The sequence below is a fragment of the Volvox carteri genome, assembly GCF_000143455.1.
Source record: "Volvox carteri f. nagariensis unplaced genomic scaffold VOLCAscaffold_52, whole genome shotgun sequence".
Lineage (NCBI taxonomy): Eukaryota > Viridiplantae > Chlorophyta > Chlorophyceae > Chlamydomonadales > Volvocaceae > Volvox > Volvox carteri.
The window spans coordinates 634382-658613 of NW_003307595.1; the positions used below are offsets into that span (position 1 = coordinate 634382).

Consider the following 24232-nt stretch of genomic DNA (forward strand, 5'->3'; position numbering starts at 1 on the left):
GCCACCACCACCTGCCCTTCCACCTGAATTTCCACATGCTTCGCTAGTACCGCCCAATAAACCTGGCGCCGCCGCTGCGGCCGCCAGCACCTCTGGCAGTAGCAGGGTTTTGGAAGAGCTGCGGCAACCTGTCGGTTCCACCCCGCCACGTAGGGCCCCCTCGGAGGACGGTGACCCCGCGACGGTGAGATGCACGCGAGTGACGGCTCCCGGAGCCCCGACAACCATAAACGAATCTCCGGCAGTAGCAGCGATAGCAGCGCCAGCAGGTACTGCTGTTGCTACTGCTGCCTCAGCCCACGGTTTGACCGCAAGCCCCCGAGCGGCCCCGGAAACCCAACACTTAGAATTGACTGACGTCAGCAACAAGACAACGCTACAGCCTTCGACCGCACCACCGTCGCCTCCGCCAGGTCTCCTGTCGTACAACGTTGCCCTGAAGGAGCTGCAGTACATACAAAAGCGCTACAGCCAAGTCTTCTCCTCGCGGGTGATACGAGAGGGGCATGCCGGCGGCGGCGGCGGCCAGCATGCGTTGCTGCTACAGCCCGGCTGCCTCACGACGTTTGAACTGGAGCTACTGCCAACCGATCTGGATTGGGACTTGCCGCCGGTTCGCGTGGTGGGGCAGCTACTGCCTGTGTGTACGACAGCGTACCTGCCGTCGCTGGGAGTGCACCTGGCAAGCCGGTTGCCGCCGTGGCTTCGTGCGGCGCTTGAGGAGCACATGGCGCAGCAGCTCGCAGCGCAGGCCGTGGCGGCGGTGGCGGCGGCATCGACGGCGGCGGCGGCGGCAGCAGAGCCCCGAGCTGATGCTGCTGCGGCGGCGGCGCCCGCTTCGGCGGTTGGCACTACGGCAGGCGGTCGTGGTCATGGTCGTGGAGGGTTTCGGGGTCGCGGCGGCGGCGGACGCAGCGGAGGCGGTGGAGACGCGGAGCAGCGGCAGCAGGAGCAGGAGGTGGCGCCAGATGGAACGGTGTTGCTGCCGCTGGGCGCGCTCCGAAACCTATTTCGCGACGTGGAGAATTACGCAGGTGAGCGAGCTTTTAAAAAATAAAACATTTCATAATGATTTGTTCTGTTCTATTTAGATCTATTTGCGTAAATTCACTTCCTCAACCAGAAAAAAACGAAAGTCGAAAAAAACGAAAGTCGAAAGCCAGTTTTTGTTTGTGGGCCTTCCTGGACGAGAATTCCAAGCCAATATGGGTGGGCATGCTGCATCGGCAGCAGTGTCCTATCTAGGAATCGCATGGCATCTGCTGGATCCAACAAATCAAGAGGAGCCGCCGGTGGATCCAATTTTCCGGATCTGATGAATTTCACAGTTACATAATCTTTTGACTTCAGCAAAGAGCTCGATGGACAAGGGGTGCTAGAGAGGCAGGAATTAGGGAAACAGAATAAAGCGCAAGGAAAGGATGGTTAAATAATACGATCTCATCGACGAGCTTTATGAATTATTAAATCAGGAAAGCCGACAAGAGAAAGAAGAAAGCGCCAGAGGGATGCAAACGTCTGTTGCCGGTGCTGATGGAGCGGTGCTTGTAGGTTTTCTCTTTGGATGTAGCCTATCTATTAAGCGTACATAATATATAGCCTATGTAGTCTATCTATAATATATATATATACATGTGTATATATATAATATACATATAAAAAATATATATTATATATTTATATTATATACTATTATTATTTATTATTATTTATATATGTATAAAAAATATACATATGTACGTGTTTTTATATTTTTTAACATAGTCTAGTATGTATTGTATATATAGTGACGTGGCTTACGGTGGTGGGGATCACTGCGGTGTTAGCTAAATGTCTTGGAAATCTTTTGCTCCCCCTTCTTCCTTTTTCTTCCCCTTCTTTCCCGTTCTTCCCCCACCCCTTAGTCCCCGAAATTCTCAAACGTTCGCCGGTGGCTCACACGACCCACATTGCCTATTTAGGTGCTGTGGCGCGTGCGGCGGACGAGCAACGTCGTCAAAGGGACCATCAGGCCGCAGCCGCTGTTGATGGCGGCGGCGGGGACGGCGGTGGCGGCGGGGACGGCGGAGTTTTGCGGTACGATGATGACGGGTACGGCGACGGCAGCCACAGGCGGCGGAACGGCGGCGGTGGTGCAGCCACAGGCGCTGACGAGGTTCGCATAAGCCGTTACGGATCAAATGGATCCCAGGATCCGGCCGCGTGTCTGTCTGAAATAGAAGGGGTGGTTATGAAATTGGAAAAGCATTGATACGGCAGGAAGTTGCTGAGTACAGCAGTACCGGGCTGGTAATGGAGCGTGTACGTCAGGTCCGTATAGCATGTGCTGCCCTATAAGCCCACATAACACTTTTTATTAGCTTGAAATCCCCTGATGTCGCGTATCTAAAACATTTCAGTGCGTTGTATTTTCTGATGATAATAATATTATAATAATAATAATATAGTAATAATAATAAAATGATATTATATTGATATTTATTTATGGAATAATAATATTATATTTGTATTGATAATACACAATAATTTTGCTCATATGCTAAGGCGGCATGTTTTACTCTATAAAAACAGGACGCGGACGAGTACGACAATGACAGTAGTTGCGGCAGCAGGGACGACGACAATGACGATGGCGACGGCGACGAAGATACGACGGCCGCAGATGAGGTCGGCTTCAGCGGTACGGCAGCGGCAGGAGGCGCCGCCGGCGCCAGCGCCAGCGCACCAGACACGCCCGCGGCATATGCCGTACTGCTTGAGGTGGGGATAGGGAATGCTTTGGGTCGGCAAGGAGCTAAGGTGCCGATGGTGGAGCAACAGCTGTCCAGCCTCGATGCGTTGATGAGGCCCGCTAGCCGCCCTCAGCCACGGTCTCTTCTCACCGCAGTCACCAACAAACCTCTCCTCTTGCCGCCTGCAGGGTCTCGAACTCGACAACCTTGCGGCGGTTGAGGTGTTGAGAGCCAATTTCGAGGTGGGCTTCGCATGCGGTGTTGTGCAGGATTGGCGGCGGTGGTGCAGTGCGTGGACGACTCTGTGGGGGTTGGGTGGGTGGGTGGGTGGGTGGGATATGATGGGGCATGGACTATGCCCCCCCTGAAATCTATGTGGACGTGGTGAGCTGAAGTGAATTGAAGTATAGAAGAGCCCTCGAGCAGAAAAGCGTTTTTTCCCCTGTGCTGGGGTTTTTTGGGGGTTTTAGATTTTTAAGGGTTTTAAGGGTTTTCTTTTAGCCCGGAGCTCCAACCAAACCAAGGATTAGGCTGAATTCTCGAACTTGACCTGACCCTGTTATTGGGCTGGTGAATCAGGGACCCCAGACCGAGCGGGTTTTTATTCCCCAGGATGATCGCCATTGCATCGCGTGTAGATGTCCTGTAGGCGGTGCGGGGCGCGCGACACGGTTTCTATAGCCTCATCGGCAGTAGCTGGGGGCGGCGGCGGCGGCGGCGGCGGCAGCAGCAGCCATCAGGCGGCGGCGGCCGGCCGCTGCCAGCGATGTAACGCTGCTTGGTCGTTGGTGATGCGGCCGCATTTCCTGCACGCCACTTCCAACAGCCTCTGCATCATCAAGCCCGAGGTACGGCAACCACTGTGTACGGCTGCAGTAAGCTCTATTACCGTAGCTACGTTCGGATTGTGGCCTCATCAAAAACTGCGCTCTGCCGTCTTTTGATATTCCCAATCTATGTCTTACCATGCCGTATAATGTCGTACACTGTAGTACTGTGTCGTACCGTGTATATATATGTGCAGGGCTGTCAACCGGTGGACCTTCTTCCCAGCCTCATGGCAGGCCAGTGTAGCGAGTGCAGCGCTGTGATGAGTCTTAGAGATGTGCAGGTAGGGGTGTGTGGTTGGCTGGATGGATGCGTGATCTGGGTGGGTGGGTAGGTAGGTGGATGGGTAGGTAGGTGGGTAGGTAGGTGGATGGGTAGGTAGGTGGGTAGGTAGGTGGGTAGTTAGGTGGGTAGGTAGGTAGGTAGGGCTAAGGATGTACGTGTGGGCGATGTGTTACAAAGAAAATTCTTCGCTTTTTGTCGTCTCAGAAACCCATGACACGCCTCAACATATTCATGCTCAGACTATGACGATGACTGCGACGACGACTCCGACAATTGACACGCACTCACGTAGTGAAGCCCCACACGGCACACCGCTCCGCATCTCTCCCTCTCCCCCTCCGCCCGAATGTTCGCGACAGGTGGGGTTGCCCTTCAGCCGCCACTGCAGCAGCTGCCACAAGGAACTAGCGCTCTCAATGGCGGCTGTCTCGTTCGTACCCAGGGGCGCGCGGGGCGGCGGCGCCGGCGCCTCCACCGGCCGCCGCCACCGGGGCTCTGTCGCCGCTACGCAGCGGCAGCCGTCTCGAGCAGGCGCCGGCGCCGGCGCCGGCGCCGCCGCCAGCCTCCAGCCTGGTCAACCTCTCCCTGCACTTGGCACTTGCAAGCATTACCGCCACTCGTACCGCTGGCTGCGTTTCCCTTGCTGTGGTGGGTTGGCTGAGGGATGATGGTGGGCGATGCTTATGAATGAAGGCGATGTACATGTACATACGACATGCCACATGCGAGCCATGTTGCCACATGTGGCCGTTATTCTTTGCTTGAAAAATGTGCTTGGGAATATTCAGGGGCTAGACTTGAGAGGTGATTCGTGGTCAGTGATGGTTTGGGGGTGTTGAGAGAGCAATGCCCCAAGCAGCAGGGGCGAATGCCCCCATCCGAGAGCCGCCTTTCCTACCCCCGGAGTACAGTCTGTCTCTAGCATCTACTTTAATCGTCTGTGGTTCCCGCGTGTCTTCCAATTGCGCAAACCCCTTCCAATTGCGCAATCAGGCATGCGTTTCCCCTGCGACCTTTGCCACGAGGAGGCGGTGCCGGACGGGCATCCAGTTCGCTGGGCCCACCGGATGGCGTGTGGCTTCTGCTCGACAGAACAGCCGCTGGCGCTGGCGTGTCGCGCGTGTGGTCGGCAGCTGGCGGGCTCCGGGGCCAATCCTAGCGGTGAGTGTGACGGCCCTGTGGGGGGGGGGGGCTGCTGCCGCGGCTGTTATCTCCTCCCAGCCACACTCTGTTCATCGATCTTCTGTACGCATGTCTATCTTTTTGCCGGTCTATCCAGTCTGTCTGTCCGTCTGTCTGCCCGTCTGTCAATAAGTACGTACCTATCTGCTGACTAATCTGTTTGTCTATTTGTATATATATCTCTGTGCTCTTCAAGTCCTTGGCGCGGCGGCCTCCGTCCTGTCTCATCCTCCTCCGCAGGCCGGCGAACTCGTTTCTGGGAGGGTGGCACAGGCTGCCGCGACCCCAGCCGTCTCAACAAGAACGATCCCCACAAGTGGCGAGGTCGCAATAAGACAACATCCGCCAAACAGTCCAGGGTGGGTCCTAAACTCTGGAGCGGCAGAGGTGGCGCCGGCGGTGCCGGTGGCGGCGGATCGGGATCTGGTTGACGCTGTTTGGATACTATGGCGATTGCAAAGCCCCCACGGCGAAAATGGCCCCGATGGCTCTTAGATCCTGAGGAAGGGTTGTTGTATATTGTATTCCTAAAGACGTTTTCGAGGGGATATTGGGGCGGTGGCGATGGCGGTGGCGATGTTGTGGGGGCCGTACGACGGCTGTTTCGGTGCGGTCATGATGCCGCGAAGCCCTGGGGGGACAACAGGCAGGCGCGCGGCTGTTTTTTTTAAAGGGAGATGACGTTTTGGCCCCGCAGCTGTGGTGCATATCGAGAATTCGTCGCCTTTGTAAAGTTAAGATTTGGTTGATGCGCTCCGGTTGATGCGCTCCGTGAGGTCTCTGCGATGCGCTCCGTTGTCATACGTAACGCCCCCCCGTTCGGCGCATAGCTACCGAGATGCTAGGAAAAGTATTTTCCGCTCTCTTCAGGTATTGTAACTGTGACGTGCAAGAGCAGCTAGGTATCTCTTGAATATTGTGTGATATCTATATCAATGGTGGCTGTTTCCAAGACTTTTCCGCTTAGTTCGTCGTACAATAAATAGTACGGGTCGTACATCGGATGGCTACAACTTCTCTGGTGTATCGCATTCGGTTTCTGTAGACACCACCTTGACTTGTCGTAATGGTAAAAACGTTGCAGCAACAAGAAGTCTCCTGAATCTCCTGCTCATGCATCTTAAAATGAAGTCGTCATGATTTGGATGGGGACAGCGGTGCCTTTTGGGCGGTAAGAACCATCCGCTTTCGTTGCCGTTGGAACCGCCAGTTGGAACCGTTATCGAAGACTATGAAGCTATGAACACTTCAACAAGTTGCATTTCTTGCATTTAGACATGTGCAGGTGAACGGTCTTATGTTCCGTTGTTAGCGCTTTCAGCTCAATATAATTACCTGAACTGTCATTGCCTTGAAACCTCAAAATTCCCTGAGATTCGATAGGGCCTTAGGCTGCCGCGTCATTCCCGTTTTGCACAAAAATGCCATAAATTCTCCTTCCTCTTCCCCCAAAAACGAGCGAGCGGCACACGCAAAAAGGACAGCCCCACTCGCCTACTCCTTTCTCCCTTCCCAGCGCGGCCAAGGGAAGCCTGCTCCATTGCCGTACATCCTGCCACCCACAGCGAAAATAGCCAAACGTTATGCTATAACCCCTGACCATCCGCCCCGCACCATCGACAGAAGAAGAAGAAGAACGTCTAGAAGACGCCAACAGACACGAAGGACAGAGGCGGATTGCGCTTGGCCCATACGCTGGGCGCTCAAGGCCCCCACCTCCAATAATGGCAATCAGGGCAATTACCAAGGCTGGCGGCGTTGCCCTAAAGAGACCCTTTAAATCGCCCTTTATTATTAAACCCTGAATGTCACACCCAATGGAAACGTGCTTAGCACATGCACACTCTATACCCGCGCTTAGAAAACAGATAGACCCAAACGGCGCCCCCCCCACACACACGTAAGGGTGTTCCCAGGACTCATGCATGCTCCAAGTCCGATTATTTGGGGGCCCCGGATTGACTCGTCTCCTATGACGTCGGACTCGTCTTACTTGGCAAGACGGCTTTATGCCTGTGTGAGAATCTGGTTGAACATGCCCCCTGACCGCCCACACCCCACCTACAGCACGGTCGTTTTGCGCCGCACAAAAAGAAACGGGCCACCCCTCTCCGCGCCGTCTTCGCGTCCCCCGTGCCGCTGGCACTTGCCATCTACACTATCCACCGTCGTGCGATTCGTCCCCCTAACAAAATGCTGCCGCTGCTGCTCTGCCCATGCACCCAAGGAACAGAACATGCGAGAACAGAACAACGTATACGACGACTACGACGCGACAGATCGCCCTTAGATCTTCTCCAGGGACCGTCCCCGGATGTCCAGATATATGATAACCTTCAAAGCCAGGGAACGCAACAGGAGGTAGCAAAGAGGCAAAACCACATTGTGGATAACTACAAAGGTGTCGCCGCCCACACGCAGCGCAGCTCTACGTGCTGCCCCGCTTTCCGAAGGCTCCTGTGAACAAGCCAGATGGGCGCAGCAGACACCCGCAGACAAACCACACATTACACTGTCCCGTCCACACACACCCCGTGGCTCCGATGCCGCGTTACAGGCCCCCCTCGGATTTGCTGCAGTCGCTATGGATAGAGCTGGGTTCGCCTGATCGAATCCCCCTGGGGACAAATAAAACGTCGGCCATAAACGCTGCGTGGCAACAGGGGCATAAAGCGCGCTGTGCATGTGTGTTCTTGCGCGGTCTTGTATGCATATGCCCCTGCGAATGCGTGTTTACGGGGGACACATCCCTCGCCCCGAAACCGCCCGACTCTCCCTGCAAGCATATAACTCATGTTGTCGTGTATGAGACACGTACGCCATGAAAAGAAAAGCGGAGCCTGCTTCCATTTGACTGGCAAAGGACTCAACTCCAGGTAGGCTCTCCTTTTCTCTCTATCGCTGCTGCACAAAATAAGCTAAAGGGGCTTTCATAACCTTGGAACCAGGACTAAATTGCCCCTGGCCATGAAGCCAAGACGCACAATGGACAGGCCCCGACGCTATCTAGGGTCCGATGCTGTCACAGATGTGCACAGCACGCCCACCCACCTACCCAGGCAGCGGCAACAGCGAACCCTTTCAGCCTTCGACGTTGGCCCCTGATAAGACTAAAGACGCCACTCGCGCCACCGCAACCACCGTGCTCTCTCCCTGCCTCCACCTTGCCCTCTCCCTGCACTCCGCTGTCCCGCTCAGGTCGACCGCGACTTCTGACAGCCCCACTGGTGACAACAGGCACCGTACGCATCGCGCTTCTGGCGCTTTCCCCCCCCCTTCCTCGCACAGATCCGAAAGTAAAAGTAAAGCGGGCGTTTCTTTTTTTCATACCACCACATCATACCACCTCATCATACCACCTCCCGCAAATCGCAGGGACGAGAGCTGCCGCGTAGACACCATGCAGACCATCGGACCTCGGACCTTGGCGTCTGCCTGCCTTGGCGAGCTGACCCGGGGCCCGACCCCCCCTCTGCCTCGTCTGGTACACTCTTGCCCTGGCAGCAGCTTCACTCGTTTGTGGTTCGTCTTTCCCCCCCTCTGCCTCCAAGTCCGAACGCACAGATGGGATCATCAACCTCCAGTCGCAATCAAGGCTGTGAGCATCCAGACAGACAGGTAGGTAAAGTTGGTTAGCCAGCCCGGCGAACACCCGATCAGCAGCAGCAGCAGCTAACCAGGCGGGCAGGCGGTCGGCTAGTCGTTCCATGCTACCATGGGAAGGTATCCGTAGTGCACGTACCGACCCCGGTAGTTGGTGACCGGCGACAAGGTAGAGCCAACCCAACTGGTCACGTCGCCGTCACCCTGCACATTGAGCACCGAGCTGGGGGAGAGGGCCCAGAGGATGGCCTCCGTCCCGTCCCAGCTTCAGGCGACGGTCGCTCACGGCCCCTAGCCACCGTGTCAATGCCCTATCATCCGCCAGCCAACTAAGGTCATGCCGACATGCCGTGTGCCGTGTCTCCTGTCCACGGAGCCCACCAGCCAGGCCACAACAGACACCCAGCCCAGCCATCCAGCCAGCGCGGCCATTGGCCGCCAGCCAGCCAGCCAGCCAGTACAGCAGCCCCTCAGTAATGGGTGTTTCCGAACATCAGACCGGTGCCTGCCAGCCCAGGCATCACTACAGGGAGGGGGGGTTTGCAGAACGGGCGCGGGAATCGTGTCAGGACACAGGAAGGAAAAGGTCAAGTGCCGACGCGTCTAAGCCGCCAACTGAAGACAAGCCTGACGGAAGGCGGAGTAAGGCCGTCGAGGACAGGAGGAAAGGGGACTGGTGGGCTCGGACTGGACGGGTCCGTCAGACGGCAAAAACGTGTGTGTGTGTGCGTGCGTGCGTGTCACACCTTATGGAGTTGCACACACACACATTCTCCCCCTCCCCCTCCCTCCCCCTCCCCCTCTCTCTCTCTCTCTCTCTCTCTCTCTCTCTCTCTCTCTCTTTCACACACGCACACACACACACACACACAGCGCGCGGGTCAGCAAAGCCAGCAGCCCGGCCTTACACACATAGGCCGTCCTGGGGTGCGACCCATGCCAGTGTCCAAGCCAACCTACCGAAGGCCGCGTGGGTGTGCGGTGGGCCAGGTGGGCCCATCCCGGGCGGCGGCATCCCCAGGAGTCGACCCGGAACGCCGCCGCCGCCAGCTCCGCCACCGCCAGTAGCGCCTACGGTGCTGCCCGCGCGAGGAGAGCGGTAGAAGGCGCCGTCCTGTGTTACCGAAGCCGGGGAGGAACCCCAGAGGAGCCCCAGAGAGGCGGCGGACAGCGGGCAGGTCAGCAGCGGGTTGTCACAGAGAGAGAGGATGACGACAATGCTGCTGCTGCTGCTGATGCTGATGAGAATGATGCTGATGCTGATGAGAATGATGATGATGCTGATGAGAATGATGCTGATGAGAATGATGATGATGCTGATGAGAATGATGATGATGCTGATGAGAATGATGATAATGCTGATGAGAATGATGCTGATGAGAATGATGATGATGCTGATGAGAATGATGATGATGAGAATGCTGAGGAGAATGAGGAGGATGCAGAAACAGGTCATTGCTGACACCACAACCCCCGACTGCTGCGGTCCAAAGCAACGACGCAACTGCCGGCAGCTCCCAGGGGGACGGGGGATGATGTCTCACAGCAGAGGGGCGCAGAAGGCAGGCTTCAATTCAACACATGCCTTGTATAAGGAAGCACTAGGTCCGAAAGCGAAAATGCCTCCTCACCTACAAAAAAAAGAATAAAATAATGCGTTTGACCTTACTTCCCCATCGTCCCCTTCTATGGCAATCAGCAGCTGCAGCCACTGCAACCCCTCCCACCATTACTACTACTGCTGCTGTTCTCTCCATCCCCACTTCCGAAAAGCTCCGTGTTGAGCTTTGAGCCCTTGCACCGCTCCTCGCTGACCAACCACATGTTAGTTTTGGTTTTGTTAAGGTTTTGCTTTGTTAGGGTTTTGAAGGAAAGGGAACGCACACTCGCACCCACCTGACGCTGCGCAAAGAGCTCGGGATGGGCCATCATAAAGCCGCAGGGGTTTCCGTACACATGGGCAAGATCCCGTACCCATTGCAGCGGCGCCAGCGCGGCGTCCAGCGCAGCGTCCATCCGCTCGTCCCACTGTACGGCATCTGCTGGATCTGAAGGCAACAGATCCAGGATCTTGGCCTGGATCTCCTCTGGCGGCACCGGTGGTGCGCCAAAGGCCGCCATGGGGTGAGGGTGCGGCGGCGGCGGCGGGTGCGGCGGCAGGTGAAATCCCGGCGGCAGCGGCATCCCTGGCGGCGGCGGCGGCAGGAACCGGTCGCCAAAGAGGCCGCCAGCGCCTCCGGCGGCGGCGGCGGCGTTGGCAGCCTCCATAAAGCCCGCCATCTGCACCGCCGTCGCGGCGTCCATCGTACCCGGTGCCCCCGGTGGCGGATTGAATAGCGGGTGCAGCGGCGGCGGCATCTGGAAGCCGCCAGGCCCTGGCGGCGGCGGAGCAGCACCCTTGGCACCAGCGCCGCCGGGCCCTGGCGGGCCGGCTAGGCTGGCGAGGCCAATGACGCCGAAGGGCGGTACTGGGGGCCCCCCTGGAGCCACAGTACCGTCCTGCGGGGCACCAGTACCACAAAGCTTTTAGGCCGCCATTTCGCCGGAGGACAGACAATGGGGTGGGAGTGGTGTAATTACACGACGCCAAGGATCATCCCCCTCGTCCCCGCCTCTACCCTTGGCTTTCCTTGGCACCATGGAAAGCCAAGGGTAGAGGCGGGGACGAGGGGGATGATATGCGGGATTGCGGAACAAGGAAGTTGTCGTACCATCCGGTTTCTCACTTGGCAGCTCATAAAACTATGGCAAAAGAAGGCAAACACGGTAAACTGTGTAACGCGATCTTAAAGCTAGGCGATCCCCTCGCCAGCCACGAGTCGGCGGCTGTATCGACGCTGTGACGTCAACAGCACGACAAATCCTATCAGTGTACGGCACGTACGGCGAACAGGTCATCGTCGTGATCGTACACTGGGTGCACACTTACCTGGTGCAGTGGCTGACCCATGGGACCCAAGACGTGGGGCGCCTTGGGGTGGTGCCAGCTATCGCTTACTGCCTGTTGGTGTTGGTGCTGTTGGTGGTGCTGCTGCTGATGGGCTGCTGCTGCCGCAGCTGCCGCCGCCTGCTGCTGCTGTTGGTGGTGGTGCTGTTGCTCCATTGCATGTGACTCCGTTTGTGCCTTGTACGCCGCGCGCCTGAAGTACGTGCAGGGCATTTCCATGGGGCAAAGATGGCTAGTGGGTGGCGCGGTGCTTTGCCACCTCTAATTTAGTGTGTTAAGTTGAGGGCCCCTAATGTCTGGAAAGGGCCAGAGGGACGGGTCGACACACAACGTCACGACGGCATAATCACATCAGGTATGCGGGATAAAACGGCGAGCGGCATACAGACGGAGAGAGGGGGGGCCCCCTTGCGCGTGCCCATGCAACAGTGGTCATCGCGCACCAGAGACCATGACCGCACGGCCAACATCACACGCTGATTGGACTAGCTCTGGACTAGTCGTAAGTTGTAACACTGCTAAGACAGCCCTTGGCTCACCGGGCCAACGATCATCGTACCAACGGTACACTAAGAACTATTCATAAACCTTCCAATACCAAACGGTATTCAGCACTTCAAACGTTTAATTAAAGCGAACCGGACTATGCACGATTAACCAGGCTACCCATAATAGAATTATACCGTTAAAAATTGCAGCAGAAAGAAGAGAACTATTATTCCATAATTGATGACATAAATTGCAATGATGAAAGGAGGAACGACAACAAATCAATCGGTCGCGGTACTGCTTACAATGCCGCAAGTTCCTGCTCCACGGCCGACAGCTTAGAGGCCGTGGTGTCCACTCTCTGAGTGGCAGCTGACAGGTCCCGTTCCAGAGTGCTGCTGCGACGCCGAGCCTCCGCCAGCTCCGACTCCAGCTTCCGAATCTGATTACGGATGCGACAGTTGCAATTGCGGCAGTTATGGTTGCTGATTGAACGAGGTTGCGACGGTTGTCGTATAGGCACAGGATGGTGGCACTTGCGGTTGCGTGCGTCGTCCCAACTGTTGGCCACTTGGGAGCCCTTACAAACCCACAGTTGGTACGACACTCGGGACAGCCAGGATGCGTGAAAATGTACACAGGAAGAGAGCCCCAGGGCCAGACGGATGCCAAAGATAGTTACCTGAACCCATCTTCCTGAACCCATCTTCCTGAACGCATCTTTACGGAACCTGCTTCCAAGAAGCGCGTGTACGCCCTTCTATAACTCCTCTCGAGAAGGTAGACCAGGTGCCCAGACCGGCCCGGCCCGCCTGCCCGCCCCGCCCGCAGCGCCTGATATCCAAGGGGAGCATCCTCCCGGCCGACACGCTGTAACCCGTGTCATTCAAACCCTCCCCGAGGCCCCGTCCGGGTAACCCCTGGACTAGCTAAGAACATCTGGACTGTTCCTTACCTACTACCACCAGGCTCTGGACTTTAATAAAACAAAGCGCATGAAGGCTCTATGAAGCCCCCTCTATCACCCGGGCTCCATGGATGTCGTTCCCGTCGTGAACCTGACCCAGACCCAGAGCCGACACAGGGCCCTCCCCCAACGTCCGTTGGTGCCAGCCCCAGCTTCCACACGCCCATAGCGCGTTCCAGCCATTTTCAGCCAGATTTCCGAGCGCCTAATCGATATTTTTACCTACTATGAACACATCCTTTTCTTCTATCATTTCGCTAGGCTATTTTCTTTGGTAAAGTTACTATTGTGCCATCATCCTCGTCGCCAGTTCCTGCCGACGGCTCAGGTAATACAGACATACCCCATACGTCACTCCTCCTCCTCCTCCGCCCCCCACCTGCGAGTCCCGCGCTCGCAGCGCCGTGTCCTTGTCGTCGATCTGCCGCCGAGCCGCTGCCAAATGGCCGTCTCGATCCGCCAGCTGGGAAGTGAGACTCTCCACACGCTGCGATAAGCCGGAACATAAACATAAAAAAATAAAAATAAAAAATAACACAACGAACCTCAAAATGCCAACAAAAATAAAGGAACGGGAGAGTCAACGACAGAAGAGGAAACCCCAAGCGCGATGTCCATTGGCTAAAAAACGACAAGCACTTGTGCGTCATGCAGCACTACGTCTTACGGCGTTACGTACACGTCACGTTGTGTCACACAAGCAGCATTCCGCCACGTGCAGGAACACGGGGAGCAATTGAGGAGGAGGACATCGTGCATCTGACGAAACAGCAGCTTGCTAAGGCATCAAGGCCGGTATCAGCTTTTAGTAGATCAGCTTTACGAAATTAAAAACATTTTTTTACCCTCCCGGGTGTAAGCCGCAAAACCACGGTGTGCGTGAGAGGGTTCCCCGCAAGCTTTCCTCGCGCCTCGTCAGCACATGTACGGTGCTGGAACACATACAGCACCCTAGTAGGCAGCGACCCTCCACCGCAAGCCAGGGGTAGCTTTAGTGCGTCCCAACAAAACTATCCGCTTAGCAAGTATCGCTGCTTCTCAACGATGTCATCATCGCAGCCGTGGGGCATTGGCAGGCAAGTTGTGCTTCAGTAAACAGTTAAGAATATATGCAGACGAAAAACAAGTTCAAGCCGAGCTCCTCTCCTGTTGTCCACCGCTTGGCGCCTCACCCGTGCAAAACCATCCGTCCGACCAGGTCTTGGCCCCCATAGTCCACGGGAACCAACTCTACCCTCTCCAATCCATCTCAACAATTTGCGCCACACCGCCTCTTGACGCCTTCCTGAATCCCATACACCTTAGTCCCACACACACTAGACCAACACGCTTAGGGGTTGACCCGCTGGATGGGTTGACAATATCTTATCCCCTTATCCCCTTGGCCGCAACCCACCGCCCTGGCCTCCTCCAGCACCGCCGCCTGCTGCCGGTGCGTCTCCCTCGCGGCCACCTGGCGCTCCGCCTCCGTCACCAGGCCTGACAGCTCGCTAAGGATGCAGGCGTCCAGCGCGTCTCGCTGCCGCACCAGCGTGTGGAACTTGGACACCTTGTCTTTCAGGCCTACTGCCACACAGCAATGCCAGGAGCAGCGAGAGCTCAGATAGCAAAAACGAGGCGCGGTGAGAGTTTTGGGAAGGTTAAACCAGCAGACGTGGCTTCCTGACATGGCTTGCTGACACAACGGCAGCGTCAGGGGGATGGGAAATTTTTGCGGTTAGATGCGGCGACACATGGCCTGCTACCGCCGCAGCACTAAGCGCTGGGTAGGAAACGCTGCCATGTGCAGCTGTTACCCCTCTTAATTGTTCAAGCTGTAAATGTGCGTAAGGTCTTTCATTGCGGTGCCTTACAAAACCCCTAAGAAACCGGAAGCCATCAAGCCGGTACATTGATTTGATGCCAGAACCATGCACACACTTTCTTGTCAACAGCAGGCATGGGAATCGGTTATAAAGCGGCACCGAGTGGGCAGGAACACAAGTTTGCCGACTCCTCCTCCACGTCTTAATGCACAAGAACTTCTGCCAGTACTTCATCTTCAAGGAGGCATGGGGGCAAGCTGCTCTCGAGTCACATACACGAATACCAGAATTCCCCATATGTCTTGCCAAACATGAATGCATACGGTCGTCTCTGCCACAAACGCACACCTGCCTTAACGGCATGACCTGAAGCACCATTTACATCACCACCATCGATGCCGCAACCACTCACCGCCCGCGTCTGCCTGCGCAAGCAGACTGCCCTCCACCTGCTCGAGTGAGCCTCCGTGCAGGCTGCGGAAAGGCGGAGCAGCGGGGTTGAGCTGCGTGGACGATCCTCCCGTCGTAGCGCCGCTGCTGCTGGCAGTGGTAGCACCACCGGTAGCTGTCTGTGCAGATGCCATCATGTTGCCTGCCCCACCGCCGGCTGCTGTTGTGCTCGGCGCCGGGCCCTGCTGAGGCTGCTGCTGCTGGCTCTGGCTGCTTGCAGCATTGCTGCTGCCGCCAGTGTGCTGATTCGAAGGGATGCCGTTGGGCATTGTCGTGGCGGATCCGCTGGGGCTTGCGACTGCACCAGACGGTTTCGGAGCACCGGCAGGCGGCGCCACGGCGCCCAGCCCTGGTCTCGCCATAGCTGCCAGGGCCTGAGGAGGCTGCTGAGGCACAACAGGGCCATTGCTGGCAGCCGATGCAGATGCTTGACGGGCAAGCCCGCCACCCTGTGGAGTGGCTCCGAAGCCTGGCGGTGGCGGCGGTCGCTGTGTGCCCTTCGGAGTCCCAGCCCCACCTCCGGGGGAGGCCAAGCCCATGGTGTCCCTAGCGTCCCCACCGTTCACCAGGCCGCCGTTAGGGGAGGAGTGCTGCTGGGAGGGCGGCTGCAGTTGCTGTGACTGCGACTGGTGCAGCGCGGGCTGCTCGGAGGCTGACGAGCTCGCATCACTCTCTCGTGATGGTCGTCGCTGGTGACCGCCGCCGTGTTCGCGTGAGCCGCCACCGCTGCCACGCACGGCTCGGTCCCGACCACGGAGGCCGACAGCTAAACTGCTGCCGCCGAGGGCAGGGTGGTGATGGGCAGCAGCTGGCCGCTGTTGTGAAACCTGCTGGTACTGTGCAGCAGCATGGACGTGGCCGAAGTGCGAGTACGTGCCGCCGCCTCCCTACATGCAAAGAGGAGTGCAGCAAATGGATTAACAGAACATGCAATGTGCGGTGCTGCTTGCGGTTGTAGGACTTCCCCGCAGACGGTTCCATGGGGAGGTTTCGGGGAAATCTACTTTGCACAGTCGGAGAAAAAATAATTCTGGGGAGCACGGGCCGGACAGCGGGAAATACTGCCGGGTAACTTGAACGAATGAAAGTAACGCAAACTTCGCAACGCACAGAAGAAAAGGCCTTTGGTGGTGAACAGGTTGCAGTGGGCTCCGCAGCAGCTGCAGACTTCCAGCGAATAAACTGTACTGTACTTAAAAGCACATTTCGGTTATTGGTTTCTTTATAAGATGTTGTGGCTGCGATTCCAACAAACGAAGCCCGCTGCGATGCCGACACATCAGAACGCTGTAACGATGCCCAACAATGATACCTAACTAATTCAGTGAAAACAGATATACCATAATCAGAATGAGCACCAATGAAACACAATTCTTCCCCGCGTTCGCTTCCCGCCGATCTGCCATGCAAACTCCCCACATCGGTAAGCGTCGTATCAAACCAACCTGTATATCCGCCATTCCTTGCACGCAAACTTTCCCGGGAACAGCCGTCTTAAGCGGTGCCGCAGCACCGCGTACTTTCCCCTCACGATTCGGTGTCAAGGACTGTCCTAACAAACACCGTGATAAGAGGAGAGCCCTCGATCAGCCTGAGCCGTAGGCTGTCTTATCGCGGGACTCTAACCCCAAAAGCGCGGTTTGAAATCACGTAGCAGCCGTAAGGCAGCTGATCTATACAGGTATCCAAGCAATAGTACACAACGTAAAGATATTGCTTCGCAAATACACACATGAGCTCCCGGCATTGGAGCTCTCAGGGGGAACCGGGACATCCACCATGCCGTAAATTGTCATCCCGCACATAGGCGCTTCAAGGCCGCCCATTTTTTTAAGTTACAAGTGTAACCTGGACATATTGCTAGGTATATATTAACTCCCGCTTACATCGTTATCCTGCATCTTACAGAATTGACGCAGAGCAGTGAGGTCCTACCCCTCAAACTGCCCGATTGTTATCACGTCATCGGCATAGTTCTTAGCTTTTGAAAAAGCAAATCAGCAGGTCGTAACTTACCTCTGCCCAAGTTTAGATAGGAACAACCGCTCCAACCTTATCTTATCCGTTACCGGGCCCCCCTGCGGGCCTGGGCCTCTGTAAATGGCGAACACCATCCAAATCCACGTAAAGCCTACTGCTGGAGGTGACCGGATAACGCTGGATGTGGCCCCAACTGCGAGCGTCGCAGATGTGAAAGAAGCGATAGCGCAAAAGAATGGAATGACAAGCAGCGAGCAGAGGCTAATTTTTAAGGGTCAGATCTTGAAGGATGATGAACGCACCATCGACAGCTATGGTAAGCGCTTGCCACTGTCCTGTCAAGCTGTCCCGCCGTGCTCGTTACCCATGGTTCGTCAGTGCTGCGCGCGTTTCCGTGTCGATTGGGTACGTTTTCGATGTCTGCCTTGGTGGGCGTCTTTGGCTTTCCTTGCAGGCATCGTTAACGAGAGCGTGCTGCATTTGGTTCGCGGCAGGCCCGCCGGCGCCAGGTGAGCTTATGAGATGGATGATCATGTGTCTCTAATTTTTAAGTGCAGCTCGTGAGCTGGAAGCTCTGGATAGAGGAGCTCGAGGCTGCCCTGAGCTTGTCGACTGTCAATCTTCTGCCGCATCCTGTGTTTCTTGGCAGTTGCTTCGACCGTTCGCCGCCTTCCAAGTTAATATTTCAAAGCTATTTGTATCCATGTGCTGAAGTTTTGCATGTACTTGCCAAGCCTTGCTAAGTAGCGCTCTGGCCGGGATATCCTCGTCCTGTTGGCCGCCTATTATCTAATAAGTTAGGTGCAGGTCCCATGTGTCAAATATTCTTCTCTCCCGTTCAACCATTTTGCAGTGCGGCGGCAAGCGCAGGCACGGCTGCGGCAAGTTCAACCGGAGCAGCGGGTGCTGGCGGAGTTGCTTCCAGCGGCTTTGGCTTGGTGCGTTTTCGACCCTTGCCCCTCCCTAATGCGGCCAGCCTCCTTTCCCTGTCCAGTGCAGTATGAAGGGTAAACTGGTGCGGTTCCCCCACAGTATACGTTACGAGGGCGATGCAGGATGACCTATGAACATAACTACAATGCTGAACGTAGGGGGTATGTTACAGCGCCGGCAGACAGTTATCACAGTTGGATCTGATTCCCCAAGACTACGCAAAACACGTGACGGCCACATACATGCGCTGGATGTCCCTCCGCTTCGCTGGACATGAGCTTCTCTTCCCCTTCCGGCACCCACGGCAAAGACGTACTCCTTGTAGTGTTTTCGATCGCGACCGCGCTGTCGCCTTTCCTTTTGCATCTGCAAAATAAGCGCAAACATAGACACAAACACACTATACGTCCCCCCTTGTCCGCCGCCCCTGTTTTTGCTTATGTTTCCGCGTCCCTCCCCTGCCCGGCCGCAGCCTGGCATGCCGCCGGGTCTGCAGCAGGCCATGTCGGCCGCCATGAACGACCCCGCAGTCCAGTCCATGCTGAACGACCCAGAGCTGATCCGCACGCTGCTGCAAGCAAACCCGGCAGTGCGGGACGTGATGGAACGAAATCCTGAGGTGAGGTAAACGGAGGGGAGCGGGGTTGGGAATTACACGCAAAAAATTAAAGGAACATCAGCCGACGCGCAAAGTACCAGTTGCCGGAGCCCGTAGCTTCGAAAGCTTGCCCACGAAATTGAACTGGGGCTGGGGACGGGGTGAAGGATGTGCTGAGAGGGGTATGTGGAGGGTGAGGGGAGGCACTGAGGAGGGGGTTTTGCGGGGTGAGGTGGGATGAGGAGTGCTTGAGGATGGGGAGACTCTCAGGAGGCCAGGCCGCTGCAGTGTGGGGGAGGGCAGAGTGGGGCATGGAGAGAATGACGCTGGGTTTTGCTGTGTCGTGATAATTACAGCGGACATGCCTGTCTGTCTGCCTGTCCAGTTCAGTTCAATTCTGCAGAAAAGTGTATGGTGAGCCGACCTGGGCTGATTTAGCTTGTGGGCTAAGTGGGTGTTGTTCTGGGGCCTCGGCAGGATCGCCCGGGAGCACAGACGGCAAACAGCAGCGAAAATGTTTTAACGCTGCAGTTACAGTGTGAAAGTGTTACAGTGTGAAGTTACCTTGCCAGCAGGTTAGAAGAACCTTTTCTGTTGTTGTTGGTGATGAGAAATGTCGTCCTGAAAACCACAGCTTTGAGAGTCCTGAACCCCGACCGCGAGCCGTGGTTGCACATCGTCCCCGGGGGGACTTTTGATTCGCAGGTGGCCCAGATTCTCAACGACCCCGCGACACTGCGAGAGATGGTACGGATAGGATCCAACCCCGTAAGTGCAGGGATTTGGTGGGTTGGGCCTTGAGCAGGGGTTCTTTGTATTAATGGTGATGTTGTTGAGGACGAGGATGACAATTTTAAGTTTAAAACTGGGTGCATGTGCGAATGAAACTGCGACCAGCTAAACAACAAGGAATATGGGGAGGTTGGAAGGAAGAGAGGGAGAAGGTGGATCATCTTATGTATGACGGGTGTCCTTGAGTCTAACCGTCAGTCAGTCGTGGTTGGATCTTTCTAGAACTCCATCACTGTAAAAATGTGCTGGCTCACACGCCTCCATTCCTCACTGTTTATGCACGTGTTTTGCGTACTACTTTCGTTCCTGCCTGGACAACTGCACCACGACGGAAAACAGGCACTGCTCAGAGAGCACATGCGCACCAGCGACCGGGCCTTGTCCAACATCGAAGCCCTGCCAGAGGGCTTCAACGCGCTTCGTCGTCTGCACGAACAGATCCAGGAGCCGCTGCTCAACGCGGCCATGCCGCCAGAAATGACCTCGTCGTCCGCCGCTGGCGGCGGTGCCGGTAACGCGGGTGCAGCAGCGGCCGCCGGCGGCGCGGCGGCGGCGGGGGCGGCCGGCGACCCGCTGGCTGCGATGCTGCAGCAAGCATTGGGCGGGATGGCGGCAGCCGGCGGCGGCGGAGCCGCCGCCGCTGCTGCCACGAATGCCGGTGGTGGAGCGGCACCGAATGCAGCGCCCCTCCCCAATCCTTGGGCTCCTGGTGCGTCGGGAACGGGTTCGAGCAGATTGTGGGATGTGGGGAAAGTCCTCCTCGGTTCCGCAACTGCGAGAATTTGAATTCTCCGACATTGACACATGAGTGGACATGTGGACCTAGCTCTACTGGAAACTTCTGAATGCAGATTGCTGGTTGATCACGACTGCAGTTTGATGGCTGGTGGCCCCACCTCCCTCACGGTTCGTCTTCCCTACCTACCTCACTGTCGTCAGCCAGCAATCTGCATTGGTGCGGATCACACCAATGAAAGCTGGTTATTTTCCTGACTTCTCCTGACATAGAGGCGTTCAGTCATCATACTACAAATGTTAGCCCCGCCCCATTGCCTTTCCAGGCAAGGGCATTACTAGTTATGTTACACGGCTGTTCCTCTCGTACTGAGCCGTTTTACTACGGCGGAATGGGTCGAACCAACAGTAGGGTAACGCTGTCGCTGAATTACAAATGACCATACCGGCCGAGTTTCGCCCTTGCGGCCGTGCGCTCGCTCGTGCGAGCACCTTCCTGCACCTTCCTGGCTTGAATTTTATGTGTTTTGCGGCGGGCGGCGTGACAGGTGCCACTGGCGGGGCCGGCGGCGGCGGAGCGGGTCTGCCACTGCCCTTGGGCATGGGTGCCGGGGCCTGGGGAGGGCTGGGTGGAATGGATGGTCTCGGTATGGGGAACATGAACCCCGGCGACATGCTGGCGATGATGCAGGTATGTTTGCGGGGTTGGATGAACTGCTAGTTATGAAAATGCCGTACAAGGCCCTCATTATTTCTCTGCGGCTTCTACATTTCTTTAAGCAGCATCCTGGCGTTTTTCGTACGTCCATCCTCGTACTGGTTTGGATAGCATCCTGGGGCAACAATGGACCAGGGCAGGTGGCACAGCTATCAGATGCTCAGACAAATGCGCATGCTTGGCACACTAGGACTAGTTCACATTTTGATGATGATGAAAGCTACTCGTGTGCCATCACCGGCTATTTCGTTAGCGCGACATCCGGGCAACGACGTCCACGCGCCGTCTCTCCGTTTGTAACCTTTCCTCTCTCTCCCATTCTCCTCCGCGATTTACCTTTTACTGCCTTACCGCCCCCTCCTTCCGCTCCACTGCGCTTCCCTGTCGCAGAACCCCGCCGTACAGGCGATGATGCAGTCGGTAGCAAGCAACCCAGCTCTGATGGAAGCCATGATCAATTCCAACCCCAACATGAGGGCAATGGCAGACGCCAATCCCATGTTCAGGTGCGGAAGCAGAGTGAAGGAAATGAAGAATTAAAGAACTGAAGCAATGGAGGAGGGAAGGAGGGAAGGGGCGCAATGAAGGAGTGAAGGAAGGAAGGGAGGGAGTGAGGGAAGGAGCACCAGACCCACCGGAGGTTGCGGCTGTGGGCCACGCGGCCACGGGTGGGACAGTGTCGAAACTCATGCTTGCGTACGTGTGCGTGGGGGATTGATGTGGGGGGAATTGTTGGGGGAATTGTTGGGAGGGGCTTTTGGGGGGGTTTTGTGGGGGGGTGTAAAGCACAGGGGCATGTGTGGCTGAGCGCGATGGAGCAGCTGCGGCTACGTTTCCATTGGATTGAGGGCTCGGTTAGCAAGTGGCTCGGAGATGGGCAGTATGCCGATAGCGTGCAGGTGTTGTGATAATTGGGGAGACTGTGAGGAGAGCTTTACACAACAGCAACGCACAGGTTTCGGATTGTGCCAAAAAAGACCCGAACCCCCAACTCTGCGCATGCATGATCAGGTATGCCCTTCCATTCACCATCAAGTCCACAGTTCAAACTGCTCCAGCATTTTTATTATTCTCAAATCTCTCCCCCTTTGTTCGCCACTTCACAAAATCCCCAAACAGGAGCGTGATGAGCAACCCTGCTGCAATGCGAGCCATGTTCAACCCGCAGAACTTGACCCAAATGTTGCAGCTCATGCAGCAGATGGAACAGATGCGGGTGAGCAGTGGCGTTGAGCAGTGCAGGGAAGAGGGTGAAAAGAGAGACTCAATTACATGCGATCCATTCTAGTTTGTTTGTGTTCACGAGCCATCTTGGCTGTCATCTGTCCTCATGCGAGTGCATCACCACACCCAGCTGATCCCTTCTTTTCTTCCTTTGCCTTCCGGCCCTTCGCTTTCTTTTGCCCTTTTTCCACGTACCTTGGAAACCTGCTCCCTGTCAACATCCGAACCATCGCTGCTGCCACCCCATCCTCACCATCGTTATCGCCATCGGGTTTAGGGCTCCAATCCACTGCTTGCCCAGCTCATGGGGGGCTTAGGCGTCCCGGGGACCGGTGCGCCGGGCGCCGGCGGTGGAGCTGGTGCCGCGTTCCCTGACATGGCCGCGCTGCTGGGGGGCTTGGGCGGCGGCGGCGGCGGCGGCTTGGGCGGGCTTTTCGGGATGATTCCACCCGCGCCGGCCGCCGTTGCGGATCCAGAGGTGGCCTACGCGACGCAGCTGCAGCAACTAGCAGATATGGGCTTTTTTGACCGGCAGTCCAACATTGCGGCGCTGCAGGCGAGTGGCTGGTTGGACGGCGGGTGGCTAGATGGATGGTTGGACGGATGGCTTAGCCTATTTTTACACAACTGGGCTGAGGGGTGGACGGGCAGTAAAGGGCGGACGAGAAACGCGTGGAAGGGGGGGACTATTTGGTGATTTGGTGGGGATGGAAGTGGGGCAGCAGGCATCAGTCGTTGGGTCTGGGAGTCTTAATGCAACACCTGCCCAGCCCTGGGGTGGAAAGTTTTGGGCTGGGGATGCGGACGGTCATGGCTTTTTTCATGCCTTACTTTTCGACGCCCGTGATCTGGTGAACTCGCGCCTTCCTTCTTGTGCCGTTGTGTGCAATCCCTTGCAGCTCGTCTTCCGTCTTACCTTTTCATCACTTCGCGGAGCTGTCTTAAATGTTTTCTTCTCTTCCAGCTGTTTTACTTACCCAGGGTATCCGGGCGGTTTTCCGGCCTTCTTTTACCCTTTGTCTGATAGGCCACAGGCGGGAACGTGAATGCCGCTGTGGAGCGTCTGCTGGGGGCTCCATGAGGCGCCCCCGAGGTAACACCCTAAGTTGACCAAGGAGAGGTGCAGCGCGAGTACTGCTGCCCGCTCACATGTGCCGGAAAGGTGAACGTGAAGTGGAGGACCGGGCGGCTGGGAGGGATGAAAGCCGTTGAACCCAACGGGAGGGATGGAGGCCTGACGCGGAGGGGCCGGCGTTGGCTTAAAAACGAGGTACCTGATCGAAATGTCGGACGTGGCGGAACGTGGCGACGGACATGGCGACGTGTGGAGGCGGATGCGGCGGCGTGTGTACTAGGGGCGTGGTGAAGGGTCATCTAATGCTCCCCTTTCCGTGTTCTCTAGGACCCGACTCCTTCGCCGGCCCGAAGGGCGCCAGCTTTGTGGTGGTGTCGACACCAACGACAAGGAACGCAACATCGCAGGAGAGAGCTAAGAAATACACCACAGCTACCGACATGGCTGCTTTTGTGAAGCAGCTAGTAAAAAAATAATCAACCATACAAGCAAATGAACGGGCAGGCCGGAACGCACGCATGTTGACTTGGCATGTGTGTTGTGAGAAGCTCTCTACCTCCTTTTCGCAGTGTTGCAAACAAAGGCTCGGATTAGACACTGCTTAAGGGCAAGAGGGCGTAAAGTAAGGCTTGGAAGCAATCACAACGTCTTGAGGCCAAGGGCAGCCTCTTGCCCGTTTTATTTTTCCTCCCCTGCGCGTCCGCCTGTTCCCAAGGGTATGCATACGTTCATACCGCATATGCGCAGCAATACACCTCGTGCCATATGTGCTGAGCGCCGCAAGGCAGAGGCGATGGGTTGTCAGGAACCGGCTTGCAGGGGCACAGCGGCAGCGGGGGCAGCAGGAGCAGCAGCCAGTGCAGAAGCTTTCACGCGCTTTGAACACTTC

At 56.4% G+C, this 24232-nt stretch overlaps 4 protein-coding genes across 4 annotated transcripts in view; 2 read left to right on the forward strand and 2 right to left on the reverse strand.

The window, feature by feature from the left end:
* VOLCADRAFT_96458 (uncharacterized protein) overlaps nt 1-8243 on the forward strand; it is a gene marked incomplete at both ends in the record, with an annotated part of 9779 nt that extends 1536 nt beyond the window's left edge. Inside the window, 11 exons of the mRNA XM_002955471.1 lie at nt 48-269; nt 414-1034; nt 1905-2155; nt 2572-2760; nt 2921-2974; nt 3371-3580; nt 3757-3843; nt 4205-4493; nt 4839-5006; nt 5268-5386; nt 8226-8243. Of these exons, the coding sequence (XP_002955517.1) occupies nt 48-269; nt 414-1034; nt 1905-2155; nt 2572-2760; nt 2921-2974; nt 3371-3580; nt 3757-3843; nt 4205-4493; nt 4839-5006; nt 5268-5386; nt 8226-8243 (2228 nt within the window). The remainder of the gene's footprint in view (nt 1-47; nt 270-413; nt 1035-1904; nt 2156-2571; nt 2761-2920; nt 2975-3370; nt 3581-3756; nt 3844-4204; nt 4494-4838; nt 5007-5267; nt 5387-8225) is intronic.
* Nucleotides 8244-9100: 857 nt separating this feature from the next.
* On the reverse strand, nt 9101-12131 carry VOLCADRAFT_96459 (uncharacterized protein; the record flags this gene model as incomplete). Its single annotated transcript, XM_002955517.1, has 4 exons — nt 9101-9153; nt 9591-9744; nt 10527-11129; nt 12117-12131. The coding sequence occupies 4 exons, from the start codon at nt 12129-12131 to the stop codon at nt 9101-9103; spliced, it is 825 nt and encodes a 274-aa protein (XP_002955563.1).
* Nucleotides 12132-12367: 236 nt separating this feature from the next.
* On the reverse strand, nt 12368-17114 carry VOLCADRAFT_96460 (uncharacterized protein; the record flags this gene model as incomplete). Its single annotated transcript, XM_002955518.1, has 5 exons — nt 12368-12508; nt 13413-13520; nt 14430-14599; nt 15251-16175; nt 17067-17114. 5 exons carry the CDS (start codon nt 17112-17114, stop codon nt 12368-12370), a joined length of 1392 nt encoding a protein of 463 aa, XP_002955564.1.
* Nucleotides 17115-17388: 274 nt separating this feature from the next.
* VOLCADRAFT_102285 (uncharacterized protein) lies at nt 17389-23349 on the forward strand (the record flags this gene model as incomplete). The annotated part of the gene is made up of 12 exons (XM_002955472.1): nt 17389-17584; nt 17723-17777; nt 18263-18266; nt 18674-18820; nt 19505-19567; nt 19931-20015; nt 20118-20300; nt 20875-21017; nt 21435-21550; nt 22164-22260; nt 22570-22828; nt 23303-23349. 12 exons carry the CDS (start codon nt 17389-17391, stop codon nt 23347-23349), a joined length of 1395 nt encoding a protein of 464 aa, XP_002955518.1.
* Between the last annotated feature and the right edge of the window lie 883 nt (nt 23350-24232).